General features: G+C 43.0%; 1 protein-coding gene across 1 annotated transcript; it reads right to left on the reverse strand.

Annotated features, from left to right (window-relative positions):
* Positions 1–508: 508 nt before the first annotated feature.
* On the reverse strand, positions 509–13,114 carry LOC310923962 (uncharacterized protein). Its single transcript, XM_083884893.1, has 2 exons — positions 13,004–13,114; positions 509–10,917 (listed from the first exon to the last, which is right to left on the reverse strand). Exons 1-2 carry the CDS (start codon positions 13,036–13,038, stop codon positions 6,270–6,272), a joined length of 4,683 nt encoding a protein of 1,560 aa, XP_083741019.1. The 5' UTR covers positions 13,039–13,114; the 3' UTR covers positions 509–6,269.
* Positions 13,115–16,014: the final 2,900 nt, after the last annotated feature.

Raw genomic sequence — 16,014 nt, forward strand, 5'->3', positions numbered from 1 at the left:
GGCAGGAAAGTAGATACCTAGCAAACTTTTCTCCCCCCTATTTTTCCTAAATTCTCATCAAGGAGTGAAAAATGCTTCAATTCTATAAAAGAATGTTTATGGAAATGAAAAGGAGAAATAAAGCTCACAGAACCTAATACATTTTGGAAACCACATTGTGAGTGCAATAGTTAAAACTGTTTTGCTGACAATGCATATCCCTGTGCTCATTTCTCAGGTAACAGATTTACTTTAGTGTTCCAGAGAAACCCCCTGCCCCAAAATCTGTAAGGATCCCAGATATTACTTGTCAGGATTCTCTGATCAACCAGATAAACTTCTTTTGGATGGTATCCATAGTGGACCAGGAATATGAGAAGAAATATTTCCCTAATTTTTCCTACTACTCCTGGCACTATTTTTCCTCCGCTTTCACCGCCGCTTGCCTGCATCCTGCTTTCCAAATTCAACCGTTAGGTGGGGCATTTCTACTGTCAGCAGCCCAGATTTCATCTGCAGCATCTTGTGCCTGGGACAGATGCTGAATAGTCCCGTGTGTTGGGATATGAGGTCTCTTCTGTTGTCTTCAGTGCTTTCTTCTTTTATCAGCTCCATTGACATCCAAAATAGTACAAAGGAGGAAACCTGAGTCAAATGGTACACCTTAAGGTCATGGGTTTTATCTTTTTTGTCATGTGTGATGTGTTAGAGGTTATCCAACTGTAGAAGATGCTGATCAATTACTAAGTTATACAGTTCATAGTCAAAAGAGTGCACTCATTAACTTCCTTTTCATTTCATTTGAGCAATTTGGAATCAGACAACACTACCAGGACAACCATTTTTTCCTGGTTTCAATGTCTGGGTAAAAGCAGTGACATATTCCCTGAAACTGCAGTGGACTGGTCATGGCTCATGACATAGCACTGTTCTTCCATGGGGTAGACCTTCACAGGGTTTGGGCTTCTTTTTCTGGGAATAGCTATGCTTTATGTGCCCTTTTTAAATTTGAAAAATTAAAAAAAAAAATCAACGAGGAGCTCTGTTATTTAGAGACAATATTCATCCAGCATGGCTGAACAGCCCTTTCTGAACTGGAGGGAGAGGGAGCTCTCCTATGGCCCTCTGAGCTCTCCAAACAGCTGAAGTCCCAGAAATATAAGCATCACTTTCACTTCACGAAACCTTTGGAGAAAGTGATGGTCTCTTTGCAAAGCTGGGATTCTGAGGCCTGGGTTTGTCCCAGTTAGCCCCAAGCACCTTAAGCAAGGACTGCATTGCTGCAGGAGATGGAGGGAGAGAGGCACCTCCAGAGGGCAGCTGAACTTGTTCTGAATTTGGGGACCTGGAGAGGCAGAGGTTTGTCCTTCAGTCAGAAATGTGGGAGGTGAGTGGGGCTGCTGGAGATGGTGGGCACTTGTCCAGCACTGTGAAGGGGACTGTACTATCACACCGATGTGCCAGGTCCAAGCTTGACTATCTAAATCATCCCAAACCAATCCTTTTGGGATTTCTGTATTACTAAGCCCATCTGCCAGGTGTGCTATCAAGAAGAAGGGCTAGGGGAGATTTGACTATGGCCTAATTAGAGAGGACATAAAAAGCCTGAAGAACTTAACTGATGGCTGGTACTGGGAGCCTGCCTGGCTTCTCTGTGGCCTCAATCTCTATGCAGAACTAACTACCAAGCCCCCTGAGACCTGCTTCTGCAGATGGGACACTTCAGGTACCCCAGCTCCAGCTCAGAGCTTGGACTCCCCTTAAATGCCTCTTTTATTCAGGGTTTCAAAAACTTCAGGAAAGCTTCACTTTGGAGACTCCAAAGCGATGGACTATGCTTGAGGCAATAACTGTAATTTTTCCCGGTCTCCTTAAATAAAATCTCTTTCCATTAGAGTCTAATTCCATAAGAATATGAAATTTCAAAATATGTCACCATAGAGGTGGAACCTTGAAAAACCTTGTCTACCTGGGTTTGGGGTTTTTTAATATTCTCTGTTCCCTGGTTGTGATTGTGTATCTGTGTCTGTAGCTAAGGCAGGGCTTTAAGGAATCATTACTAAAAAAAATCCTGCTACATTTAGTATAGGCTGAGGATCTAATTCCTCCTGTGACCTTGAGAGATGCTTGCCTTGAGAACTGTGTATTAGTAAAACAGAGGGCTGTAGTACGGGAAAGGAACAGAACTGCACAAAATTACACCCATTGTCCAGAACCAAAAACACAAAGAGATCTGCTGGCAGATGCCTCAAAAGTTTCTGTTATTAGGTCAGACAAACTGAAACAGCAGCTGGGAGGGCTCCATTCACCACCTCTCCTGTCATGGAGTGGGAGATGTGCCTAAAGGATAGCAGGGGAGAAGGCTTCTGCTCCTGGGGGTAAAAAATTTGAGAAGGACTACTGGAGACTGGGAATAGAACTGTTTTCTGTTGTGTCACAAAGGGTCTCATCAGAGTTCGAGCCTGGCCATTTGCACACCTGGCTCCATTTGCATAGATTAATAACTCCTCAGACTCTTTTTCTTTATGAAATACCAATTTCTGGCATTTCTTTGCCTATCACCAGTGCTAAATTTCCTGCCCACGTGGTCTGGAGTGACTTGTTTACTGCAAGGCACACCAGTTTTCTATTGCTCCATCACCACTGGAATTTTTATGGCCTTGCTCTCTTCTTTCCTGAAGAATTAAATGTGTTGACTCCCAGAATGAAGTAATTTCCTTAAGTGAGGCTTTACCTATAAGGATGCATTTCATGCAAGTCTATGTCAGGTTTTAAGTGTACTTTGGGGAGGGTCATTTGACTTGGATGGCTGTTTTATTTTATCAGCAGAGATTAAGGCATGCAACAACCTAGAAGTTGACCCCCACAAGATGACTTTGCCTGGCTTACCCTAAGCACAGGGTAATGCATCTTAGTCTGCTAATGTTGCATCTCTATTGAGAAAAGCAAAGAAGGCAGGTGTAAACTGGAAGACTTAAGGGCCTCCTGGTGCCCAAGGACAAGCTCTGCTGGGAAGCACCTCCTTAACATTTGTCTAACTTTCTGGCAAGGATAAGAACTTCAATTTGTTTCAGAGTAGTAATATTTCCAGGTGCGGATAAGGGGTAATGTCCCCCCCAATTTCTTTTAAAAGGTTAGCAAAAGAATAATTGAGATGGCTTCTAGTTAGAATAATTAAATTCTAATAAGATTAATTAAAACTCCCTTTATGAGAAGATGACCTGTCTAGTGGATAAAGGAAAGGCTGTGTGTGTTGTCTAACTGGACCTTAATAAAGCCTTTGACACTGTTTTCCATAGCATTGACCTGGAGGAATTTACTGCTTGTGGCTAGGATGGGTGAACTGTTTGCTGGGTAAAAAACCACATAGATGGCCAGGCCCAGAGGGTGAGAGTGAATGGAGTTGCATCCATCTTGTGTCTGGTCACCTGTGATGTTCCCCAGGGCTCAGTACTGGGTCCAGTCCTGTTTAATACCTTTATCAATGGTCTGGATGAGGGGATTGAGCCTGCTGTCAGTCAGTTCACAGGCCCTGCCAAGCTGGGCGGGAGTGTTGATCTGCTGGAGGGCAGGAAGACTCTGCAGAGGGATCTGGACAGGCTGGATCGATGGGCTGAGATCAGTGGTGTGAGGTTCATCAAGGCAAAGTGCTGGGTGCTGCCTTTGGGTCACAGAGGGCTGTGAGGCAGCACTACAGGACAGAGAGGCTGTAAAGGTGCCTCTGGAAAAAAAGGACCTGGGGCTGAACATGGGCCAGTGTGCCCAGGTGCCCAAGAGAGCCAATGGCATCCTGGCCTGGGTCAGCAATAGTGTGGCCAGCAGGAGCAGGGCAGGGATTGTCCCCCTGTACTCAGCACTGGTGAGGCCACACCAGTGGCCTCCTGTGCTCACTTTTGGGCTTCTTGCTACAAGAAGGACATTGTGGGGCTGGAACATGTCCAGAGAAGAGCAATGGAGCTGGTGAAGGGTCTGGAGCATAAGTCTGATGAGGACCTTTTGAGGGTGTTCAGCCTGGAGAAAAGGAAACTGAGGAGGGGCCTCATCACTTTCTACAACTACTTGAAAGGAGGTTATAGTGAGGTTTGTGTTGGTCTCTTCTCCCAGGTAACAAGCAGTAAACAAGAAGAGATGGTCTTAAGCTGTGCTGGAAGAGGTTTAGATTGGATATTAGAAAAACTTTCTTCACCAAAATGAGTGTCAGGCATTGGCACAGGCTGCCCAGGGAAATGATGGAGCCACCTTCCCTGGAAGTGTTCAAAATACGTGATGCTTAGGGACATGGTTTAGTGGTGGTCTTGGTGGTGCTGGGTAATGGGTGGACACAATAGTCTTAGCAATCTTTCCCAACCACAGCAATTCTATGATTCTGTGATTTTCCTGTGCAGGCAGAAGAAGCCAGCTAATAGAGAATTTATTATGCAAGTCTGCTGCAAGTGCTCTATGCTGTTTCATTTCACATTTGTTTTCTCAAATGTGAAATGAAATAATGGACAATAAAAAGTAAATTATGCTTTTTATTTAGCACAAAGTGGCCTTTATAGTTGCCAGCTTGTAAAATTTTGTGGGCAAAGTAAACCCCTGTATGTAAGGGCAGTGTTGTATCTCCAATAAAATCTATTTTAGTTTCTGAGGACTGGTGTGATATACAAATAAAATTTTCATTTCGTGACCCTCTACATGCCAGAAAGCCTAATTCTTGGCAGGTTGGGAAGGAAAAAGAACTCAAAGTTTAAGCTCTTCAGTGGTCAGGAGACACGATGTTCACATTCCCACTTCCTCCCAGCAATGTCCCGGACTGGGCCAGCCCAGTTGTCACATGTGTGACTTGTGTGCATTGTGCTGGCAAATGGGTTTGATCTCAGCTTGCTGCCAGCCTGTCCTTGTCCTCAGTCTTGATGGCAGTGGGTAGAGGCATTCTGTCAACCTGGGCTTAAGGAACAGCTAGCCCTCAGCTGCAGAGTGTGGTTATGGAGCGCATCATCAAAATGGAAGGGGATTCACTGTCACAGGGAAGCAGGGCCTTGTTTGTATGAACCCTCTCTCCTCCTGAAGTTGAGTCCTCAGGATATGCCTTTAGGGTTCCTCCACAGTAAGTTTTAATTTGAATGTGCAGTTACAATGCTAAGCTAAACTCGTGTACGGGAAAATTGGCACTGTGAGATGTTCTGTCACAGCTTTACTAAGACACCCCAGGCAGCAACCCTGCCCTCATTTCTCCAAAACAATGTTCACCACACACAAACCTTTTGCAGAAGATGCTATTATTGTAAACACAAAAATTCGTACCCTGTTAGTAGGATTCAGCAACACTAGCTGCTTTTTACTGCTCTGTTTCACACTGCATTGTAAAATAAAAACTCCCTAAGACTTTAAATGTGAGCTGAGGCACCTGCCTCATGTCTGTGTGCCCCAGCATTTGGAATGGGACAGATGTCCCAGGAAAAGCTGAATTGCTATGTCAAGTGTTGAGAGCCTCTGGCTTACCTTGTCCTCATGGCCTTTCAGTGTTGAGCTTTTTTGAGCTCTTACACTTGTTGCATATTCATTTTCAGTAATTAAGGACCCCTTGAAATGGTGTACCTTTACAACAATAATGCATACAGTGTGTGTGGCCAAAGTGCAAATAGCTTCAGAGGAGGTTCAATCACAATTTTTATAGTATTAATATTAATGAGGCTGACCATTTGCATTTGTGGTAAATCCCCTTGTAGCATCAATGTCCTTTGAGGATTTTTCTGCAGATAAATGAAGCATTCCCCTCCTTCCCTCACTACTGCTAACAGTGTCATTCAGTGCAGCAATAGATCAACAGTTCCTGCTAATCTGTGAAAAGGCAGAGCTTAGAACAAGTGCTTTTTGACATAATTAAAGCCACACTGCCTACCACTATTTCTGGAAAAAGTACTAGCAGAGTTTCATTGGAACAAGTAAATAGAAATAGAGTCCAGCCTGAACAGTTGTCTTTGTTACAAACAAAGCCCATTAGTTAGCAAGGAGAATTTGAAGCAGGGCTGAATTCACGATGATCTCAAAGCCCTTCTCATATTTAATTTATAAACTGATGATTAATTCAGTGATTAGCTAATTCACTTGCAGTGATTAATTTAATTCATGTCTTCAGGCTAATGTTTAAGACAGAAAAAAACCCTAGCTCTGACAGATGCACATCAATCTCCTTGTGATTAAAAAATGATAATATAATGCCCTGGAGAAAAAAGGAGAAAAGAAAGATCAAGTGAATTGGTAGCATGATCTGTTGTAAGTTCTTGCCTAAGCTATAGCCGTAATTTTTAGCTGTGATGTTTAAATGTGTCAGTTACTCTAATGATCAATGGCTTGAAAGCTGAATCTAAGGATCCTTCACCGTAGCTTTCCACTGTGTATTTGGAGAATGGCGTTGCTTTAGAGCAGTCCTCCAGCTCTGCTTTGTTCTTACTTGATTTGCCAGCTGCCTGCCTGCTCTCCTCCCTTTCAGCATCATCTTTCTCATGCCTTACCAAAGTCTTTGACGAGAGTGCTTTGTACTTCTTAAATCCAGGCTGTTTTTCTCTGTTTCCAGTAGGATTTACCTCATCTTTTGATGCAACATGTAATGATGAGGATGATTTGGGGGATTTCTCTGCATTAGACAAACTGGTCTCTTTTGGGACGGCACTGCTTTTACAGTTTATGCCATTGCTTGGCAATGGAGCTTGATAGCTTCTGAAATCACTCACAGGGCCCTCCCCTCCTGGGCCATCATTGCTCTCCCTCTCTGACTGAGCTGAAGAGCCTAGCTGGTATTTCTCTCTTCTCTCAGCTTCACTCTTCCTTTCTGGACTACCAGTTTTATATGTGGGTTTTTCATCATGTAGTGGTGGCAAATGCTCCTTTTTGGCTGTGTCATTATTTTCTTGATACTTCACGGGCAAATTTGAGCATGGGGACTGGCACATCCCAGAAGCTGGATCTTTGCTTTTATCTTTTACAGCACTTGCATCAGGCTTTGTAAAACTTTCAGATACAGTTTGTGGTTTTTCTCCTCCTGGAGTATTTTTCTCAGGCTTCAGTAATTTACTTGAAGGAGGTAATGGATGGTTCCCAGAACCCTGGAATTTATCTCTCTCTTTCATAGCCTTTTCTTCAGGTGACCTGGTGTCCTCTCCTGCTGGTGTCTTTTTCTTCCTCTCTCCTGAAGCACTTTTTTCCTGAGGGTTTGGCACTTCTTTTGAAGAAGGCAGCTTCTCAGAATTTGGATCTCCATCCTTTTCTTTTACAGATTTAGTACCTGGCTTCTTAAAATCTGAAGACTCTGGTGTTTTTTGCTTTTGTTCTGGAGTAAGTTTTTCTTGAGGCTTAACCAATGTTTCTGGTGGTACTGATGGATACTTCCTGGAACTTAGAAGTTTGTCTTTCTCTTTTGCAGTATTTGTATCAGGTGTCAGAAAATCTTCAAAACTCATTTGTTGTTTGTCTCCTGGAATATTTTCCTCATACATTTCTGATTTTCTTGATGGAGGTAGCTGGTGCTTCCCAGAAAACTGCTGCTCAATATCTTCTTTTACTACCTCTGTTTCAGGTGATCCAGTGTCTTCCGCTGCTGGTATCTTTTGCTTCCTCTCTCCTAAAGAGCTTCTGTCTTGAGAATTTGGCACTTTGTTTGAAGAAGGTAACTGGAACTTCTCAGAGGTATGTTTAATCTCTTTTTTGTCTGGCTTTGTTTCAGGCTTTACAGGGTCACCTGGTGACATTTGTTTCTGTGTGTCTAGAGTGGTATTGTCCTCATCAGCCATCTTATTTTCCTGCCTTGCTGTATTTCTTGGTGGCACTGAATAATTGTTGAAGTCTAACTTGATGTTTTCTAGCCCTTCACGGTCATTTGTATGTTTCATTGGTTCATCTGATGAGTCCAGGTTGGTTTTTTTATTATTGCAATAGATGTTTTCATCTCCTGTCATATCATGTTTGTGTTTCACAAAATCTCTTGGAGATGCTTGATGCTCCAAACTCTGTCCTGTATTTTTCACTCCTTGAATGTTGCTATCATGCTCTGATGAAGGTAACTGGGATGTTTGAAGACTATGAGCATCATTCTCCTTTGAAGAGTCATTATCATGGTCCACAGTATCATTTGGTGTGAATACTTGTTCCTGCTCAAATTTATGCAAGACATTTCTCTCTTCTTTCTCCTCTGTCTCCATCCTATCACTTTCATGTTTCATGTCATCATCTGAGGAGAAGAGCTTATCCCTTGTGTGTTCAGATATTTTATTTCTACTTTTTGGATCCTTCTTTTGGTCTGAGACCAATTCAGTTGATGGAGGAATCGGGCTCTCTTCTAGCACATCACATCCTTGCTTTTTGGTATCATCTAATATTGGTGTTTGCCTCTTCACCAAGGGTAATAGGGGATTTCCTGCTAGTGTGGTTTTATTTTCATGTTTTCCTGGCTTTGTGGTCGAATGTGAAAGACAGTTCTCAAGTTTATGACATATATTTGTCTCTTCATCTGCAGAGTTTTCATCTTCTGTTGCATGATCTGGGAATAATGCTTGGTTCTTTAAATCACACATAGTTTTCTTCTCCCCCATTGTGTCATTCCCTTGATCTGTCAACTCATCTGAAGGGGGGTGTGGATGCTTCTCATAGCCATGGCTGTCATACTCATGTTCCACAGCACCAGCTCCCTGTCCCACCAGATCAATAGGTTGAAGTGCTGGAGGATTTCCAAGAGTGTGATGGATACTTTGTCCTGCAATCCCACTCATTGATATTGGTAATGGGGTTGACAAGGGTGACTGCCATGCCTCAGAGTCAGGCCAGGGCATCTTATCTGCAGTGTCCTCTTCATGCTCGATGAAAGATTCAGATGGCTCGTGGCAGGTCTCCAGGTCAGTTAAGGAACTCCTTTGCAGGGCCTGATTGTTTGAGTGATTCATCACTTCATTTAATGAAGATAATTTGTCCTTCCCAAAATCTTCTTCTGCAATATAGGAACTGTGCTTCACAAAGTCACCTGGCAAAGGGCTTTGTGTCTTCTCCAGAGGAGAAGAGGTGTACTCTTCTTCTGCAGCACCAGGCTTTGGCTCCAGCCTCTTATTTGAGGAGAGTGTAGGTTTGTTCTGATTTGCATCTGGAACTGGCATGTCCCCATTGGAAACATTAAAGTTATTTTGTGAGCTAAAATTCATTGGGGGAGGCTGAGGCTGCATGGTTTTTAATTCATTATGCATTTGGCTGTTGGGTGCCTTATTCTCCTCCTCCTCCTCTATATTTGGGACATCACTATAATTTCTGCTAGAAGACATTTTGTCTTCACTGTGAAATGTTGCTTCTTTTTTGGCTTCCTTAGAACATTTGCCTCTTAAATCCAGTACCTCTATTGGTGGCTTTGTGCCAGAAGCTGGTATTAGGACAGTTAGCTGTCGATCATCCATTGAAGGCTCAGCTTCACAAGATGCTGAAAATTTTGGAGAGTAAAATGGCAGAATGTTTTCCAGTACTTTCTGCTCTGGAAAATATTTTTGGCCTGCAAAGAAAGGATCATTTCCTGGCTCTGTGAGCTCTGTGTCATCTTCGTCTGAACCGTATACATACAGAGATATTTCAGGAATCTCTCCTAGTTTAGCATCCTGAGGACTTTGTTCATGGGATCCTTCAGCTGTGCTAGAGTCAGGTAAGTCAGAAGGTGGGCTGTTTTCCTTAACATGTTGCAGAGCATTTGTAATTCCCAATAGTGAAGATGTGTCAGGCCCAGCTGCCACATTAGTCCTGTCACAATCTAGACCACCTTCAGGTAAGGGGGGAATGCAGTCTCCAAGAGCTTTATTTTTATGAGTAGTTGAAGAGTTATCTAGAACAGGATGAAAGTTGAGTCTCTGTTTGGTGGAATCTATTTTAGCTTCAGCACAGTCCTTTGCATCTGACATGGCCTCTGGTGCCACCAGTAACTCTTCTTTGTCCTCCCTGTCCTGTGCTGCATTTGCCAGTGTTATGTTCTCTCCGTGGTCTCTGCTGGATCCTTCCTTTTCCTTCATTTCCTTCAGTAGTGTGCCATGACCAAAAGGCTGCTCTGTGGCATTATTTTTCGACCAGCTCCAAGGATGGTTAATTTTGGTAGCCATGCTGAGTCTAGGCACTGGGACCATGGAGCACACTAAATTTTGGGACTCTGGGCTCTTTATACTTGTGGCTGTCATTGCTGCCGTGCGCAGAACTCTGACCTCAGGCTTATGAATAGTTTTTCTGCTGGGGAAGATTTTAGTCTTTCTCTCACCTTTGCGCAAGAGCGACGCTTTCACCTCTGCAGTTGAGCAGAGAGTGCTTTGTTCAAACTGCTCCTTCAATTTGGAAAAGAGTGAATTCTTGTTGGCTATTTTTGGCAAACTGCTGTTTGCTCCCTTCTTTTTCCAGCTGGGAGACTTCTCCTTGGCTTCTTTTTCTTCAGCAGCTAAAAATTTCTTCAGGATGTTCTTCACTGTGTTTTTTCCAGTCCCACTACTCCACCTTGCCCTCTCGCTGGGTGCTGTGTCTGCGTCCTCCTCCACTGCTTTTCCATCTCCCTTCCTGTCTCTATTTCTCTCCAGCTTGTTACCAGCCCTGCTCACCCACATCTTCTCCTTAATGACCAGTTTGCCAACTTCTCTTCTCTTCTTGGTGTACGGCTCACGATTGTTGTTTAGAAACCTGGACCGCAAGAGCTGAAATCTGGTTGGATACTGAACCCTAACTGGATCTGGACATGGCTGGTTAGAGCTCACCTGGTTTTCTTTACCTTCTGCCCATTTTGTCCTCTTGTTGCTGATCTGTGGATCGCCAGCTGCGAGCTCGGTGACATATAGCAGCAGGCTGCTGAGAACAGCAAAGGCTCCTGGCTCTGTTGGCATCCTATTGAGCTTCTTCTTCAGCACCAGAGGGTCTATGAGCATCTTATCTCCACAGAAGGGTGAGCTTTTGGTGCTGTGCAAGAGAAAACATAAATGTCTTTTCAAGTTGTCAACACTGTCACTACCTTCTTACTTTGCTTTAATGGCATGCTGCTACGCATGAAATGGAAAAAAAACACTTAAATTTAGAACTTCTCAGGAGAGTTGATGTTAGTGGCCTGTTAAAAAGCATGCAAAGTGCTCAACAAGCTTCATGAGGCATGGTGTAGCAGGAGTGTCAGGGCTTCATGTCGTCCCACACAGCACTGTCAGCTCTTTCTTTTGTCTTTTGTGGGCAGTGGAAGCACTTAGAGAAGCAAGCAATGCTAGTCAGGGTCACTGCATCTCCTCTGTGCCACTAGTCCCTCATTTAGAATTACCATGTCCTAAAGTGAGGGCAACACTGAAGGTACTTTTCTGCTAAGTAAAGTGTAGGCAAAGATAAATATGATGAGATTGCAGTTAGCAGGAAAACATGGTTCTGTCTCTGGTTTATAACCATTAAAACAAAATATCAAGGCTGAGGGGCCCAAATGTGCCTCTGATGGTTTTTACTATTGGTACAGGTTAGAAGTCAGGATTAAAAAAAAAAACCCACAACAGGGTTGCTGTTATTTACTTTTTGATATTTACTTTTTGATAGCATTCAAATCCCACATCAGGACTATGCTCTTTAAATTTGCTTTGTGAAGGCTATCACACAACAACCCTGGCAATGCCCCTGACTACAACCTCTCTTAATCTGGAGGAAGAAGGATGGTATATTGGATCTTTGCTTGTTTGAAGAATCAGGCCCTTGGACAGCTGGGGATTTAGGCAATTCTTTAACTGGTGTGGATCTGTTACTAAATAAAATACTGAACTCAGCACAAAAGCTGGAGCTTAAAGTCAATAACAATAGATGAGTCTAGGAGGGAAAAATCAAGAGGTGTCAGATTTCTGACACCATGAAAAGCTGGAAGGTTACTTCACTGTGCAGTGAAATAGCTTCATGCACAGAATGCAGCCTGCATACCCACAGGGGATTAATTTTTATATGCAGAAGTGGAATAAAAAATTCTTTAAATTAAGTCCACATGTAGAAAATGAAGAAAGGCGGCAAAGAGGCTCATGTTTTAGGGTGTCAAGCTCGGAAGGCTGGGGAAGGCCCAGCTGTGTCCCAGCAGCTGGCACCCCATGGTCTCTGAAAAAAACTAGGCCTGGCCCCCCACTGCAATATTATGGAGGCTGTTTGCAAAGTGAGGGGCTGGTCCCCGTCCAGTTGGGTTGTGACATTTGGATTCCATTTGGCTGCATTTCAAGTGCACATATTGAAAATTACATCCCTCAGCAGAGGGATGCACTTGCCATCTTGAATGGAAGAAGGTCTATTTATAATGACTTTGTAGGTATTTTTAAAGGCCAATAAAAGAAAAAAGCCTGACAACTGGCACATGTCTAATGTGACAAACAATACCTCGTAGGTTTTGATAGGGAATAACCACATTTCAGCATAGCACAGGTGGCATCATCCACCCTTTCCCTTACCAAATTGACCACAGCCAGGGAGGCAAAGCTTCTATGTTACACCAAGAAGCCCATTCATCCCAACTATGGGAATTTTCAAAATAAAGAAAGAACCAGAAATCAGAGTATAATTGGCTAAAAATATCCAGGTTCATTCCCTCTCCTAGCAAGTCTGCTGAAATTTTAGCTGCAAGCTTGCCATCCCTCCCCTCTCTAACTAGTGTCTGGTGTATTCAGAAAAACATGTTGGGCCATCAACCAACGTGCTTTAGGGTCATCTCTGACCTCTCAGAACAGCAGTGGAACTGGATGCTCTGCTTACCCCTCGCTCTGGGACTGTTTTGGATGCTATAAATGGTCACACTAAAATACAGACTAGTCTTACTTTCAGCATAACCAAACTACTACTGATTATGAAGGGAAGAAGATCAGACCCTCTCTGCTAGAAATATTCACAGTAATTAATCACATATGAGCTATAAAATTCAAACTACTTTGTTAAAATATACTACAAGTGAGCTCTATTCAGGAATTTCCTTTTCCATGTTAGAGTGTTATTACAGGATGCCATCTGAAATGTAGCATTTCTGGGAATACTGCATTGCCTGAAGTACCAAGACATGTTGCATGGGTTGAGTGTTTGATCCATATTCACCAGCCAGCAGCAGAAAATGAACAAACAGCTATGGCACCTATTTAGGGCATCTGCAGTTCTTCCAAGATGACGTCACCTGCAAATGACCATCATGACCATGTAAATCTGAAAAGCACTCTGTGCAAGGGCAGTGGTACAACAACACTGAATTCTGAGACCATCACAGAAAATGGAGGCAGTGACGAGTCTGCTTTAACCTGGTGTTTGGAAAACACCATGGTTTCCTCTCAAGGAAGGAGGCCTAAGCAAGAGGCTTCTCATGTTTGGGAGCATGACTGTCATTCTCAACAGACTAAGTTATCATCCCTAATATTTCCCAAGTTGCATCCTGCTGCTCTTAAACTATGTCATCTATCAACGAAATATAGTCACCTCTGTATCAACTACAGACAGTCAATTCTCATCCCACTGGGAGTATCCAGACAGGTAGTCCCCATGCACAGGGGGAACCCCAGGCCAGCAGAATTCACTTCCTGGCACTGTAAACTATGCCATATAACAAGGCAGATAATTGGGCTCCTCCTCGACCCTGCAAAATGGCCTAACATGTACTTTATCTTCCTCCCCCCTCTCTTCTTCTGGAGATGCTGGCTTCCACACTTTTTAATGTGTGTGGTGTGTGTCAATGTGCTGCTGGTTTATAGAAATGCTGCTGCATGGTTTTCAGTGTCTGGAGGACAGACTGCTTGGACTTGCAGAGGAGGCAAGGCCACCTTCAAAAGTTTCCTGTCTTCTTGGCACATAGATAATTAAGATGCATAAGACAGGCTGCTTAGTTACTTATTTATAGGTTCTTTGGGGACACTTAGCATAGGCAGCATCAGAGTGGTAACAGCCTAACACGCTAATGGGCAGCAGTGCAACCCTATCCTGGCCAGCCTGTCCCAGAGACACCTCTGCAGTGGACCTGAGGTGCCAAGGCGAAGGGAGAGGAGCTGGCACTCTCTCCCAGACCTGCCTGTTCCCTCCTGCACCAGTGCACTCCAGCCTTTCCATTCTGTTAGGGGCCCAGATGCTGCTGAGTAGCATGGCATGGTGGCATCCCATGCCATGTGCTAAAAGCATAAAAGCATAAAAGTAAGATTTTCTGATATAGTGTCTCTGGTGTGGAAAAGAGAAGGCTCTGTCTCCTGATCCTGAATTTCATGTTAAATATCTGATCACCATTTTAGACACTCTGGCAGCCCAAAGGACTGAATTTTGCAGGGACAGTGGCATGGGCAGAAGGAAACAACACTATGGAGGCCTCATCAAAAAACAAGAAACAAACTGAAAAACACTGTCCAACCTGCAAAAGCTGTCAGAGACCAATGGATTGGTCTGCCTTACTGTTGGTAGGCTCTGAGGAAATGGTCATGAGCTGGAGTGTACAAAGTGCTGTATCTCATAGCCTTCTTCATCCCTGGGCATCTCATCACTACCTGGCTCTGGGTGCTGTTTAGTCCAATGACCTGCCCCTAGATAAGGAAGACAACCAGGAGTAGCTCTGCCCACTCAAAACACAGGTCTTTTGAGTGTGTTCAGTGAAATGATGGCTAAGGCACTGCTCACCCCAACAGCTGCAGAAATTATGTTTTATAGGTTCAATCTTTTTTTTTCAATGACATTCTCTTACTGATCTCTGAAACACAACTTGTTCCTGCCCAGGTAGGATAGAAGGTAAAGTGGGAAAAATTATGAAGGCTTTTAATATATTTAGGTGATTATTTTTTTTCTAAGGAAGAAGAAAAGCCAAAGTACTAGAGAAAGTCCTACCTTATGCAGAAAATGTTCTTCTCTCTTCTCTACTGCTGAATTTATTACAGGAGTGCTAGAGGCATCCTAAACTAGAAGCAACGTTTTCAGAAAGTCTTGGTATTCTCTGGCACCAAAAGCTACTGACACAATTGCTGCCTTTGGTTTAACACATCTCCAAAGCAAACAAGAAAGCACCTTGCGAAGCTGCCGAGAGAAAACATGCTAAAACAACAGTGCGAGAGGTAACGCAGAGTACGGAAAACCTTTTCATACAGACATTGTCATGCAGGCTGCTATTCCTACTGACAGGCATCACCTGCTCCTGTGTCTGTCACATAACATCCCAGTGATGATCCCAGCAATGGCTTACATGGAAAAAGGCGTAGGAAAGTACTCATGTATTTTTAGCTATCTTTTTAAAACACAGTTCAGCAGCTGGAGAAAGACAGGAGAAACCAACACCACGTAGGCAATCACACACAGTGGAAATTAGAAGGTATTACATGGACCTCACTTTCTGAACTTCTAAGGTAAAAATGAGGTTAAATATGGGAACAAATTCTGAGCTCAGTTCTGTGTTATTTGATTGAGGATTCCATATTTCTGCCTGTGCTGCTCTTGGGGGCATTAGGATATCCTTCATCAAGGCCGACTGTTTGTTTTGTTTGTGGTATGCAACTTTTAACCCAATTGTGGTTTGCTGGTTTTCTTGAAAAATGAGAAAGTAAAAGGAAAAATGAAAAGAAGAAAAAAAAAAAGGGAATGCAAAGGGAAAGGAAAAGGAAAAAGAAGCAAGAAAATAAAATAAAAAAATTAAATTAAAAAAAAAGAAAAGAAAAAGAACAAAGAAGGAAGAAAAAAGAGAAAAGAGAAAAGACAAGAGAGAAGAAAAAAGATAAAAAAAGAAAAAAGAAAAAAGAAAAAAGAAAAAAGAAAAAAAGAAAAAAGAAAAAAGAAAAAAAGAAAAAAGAAAAAAGGAATTGTTGAAGAAGAACTTGGAGAGAAGAGGTGAGATGAAGACAGGCATGGAAAGGCAAAAAAGACAAAAGGTAATAAAGGGAAAAGGGGAAAAAAAGGAAAAAGGTAAAACAGTTGTAACTTTTCTTCTTGGGGTTTTCGTGGTGTTCAGACTTGTGAAATGTATCACAGCCTAACTGTTGACCTATTACAACTGCTTGAAGGCCTCAGCCAAAAATTCTGATACTGATACAGCAACATATAATCTGTTCAATC

The sequence above is a fragment of the Zosterops lateralis genome, assembly GCF_965231275.1.
Source record: "Zosterops lateralis genome assembly, chromosome: 2".
Lineage (NCBI taxonomy): Eukaryota > Metazoa > Chordata > Aves > Passeriformes > Zosteropidae > Zosterops > Zosterops lateralis.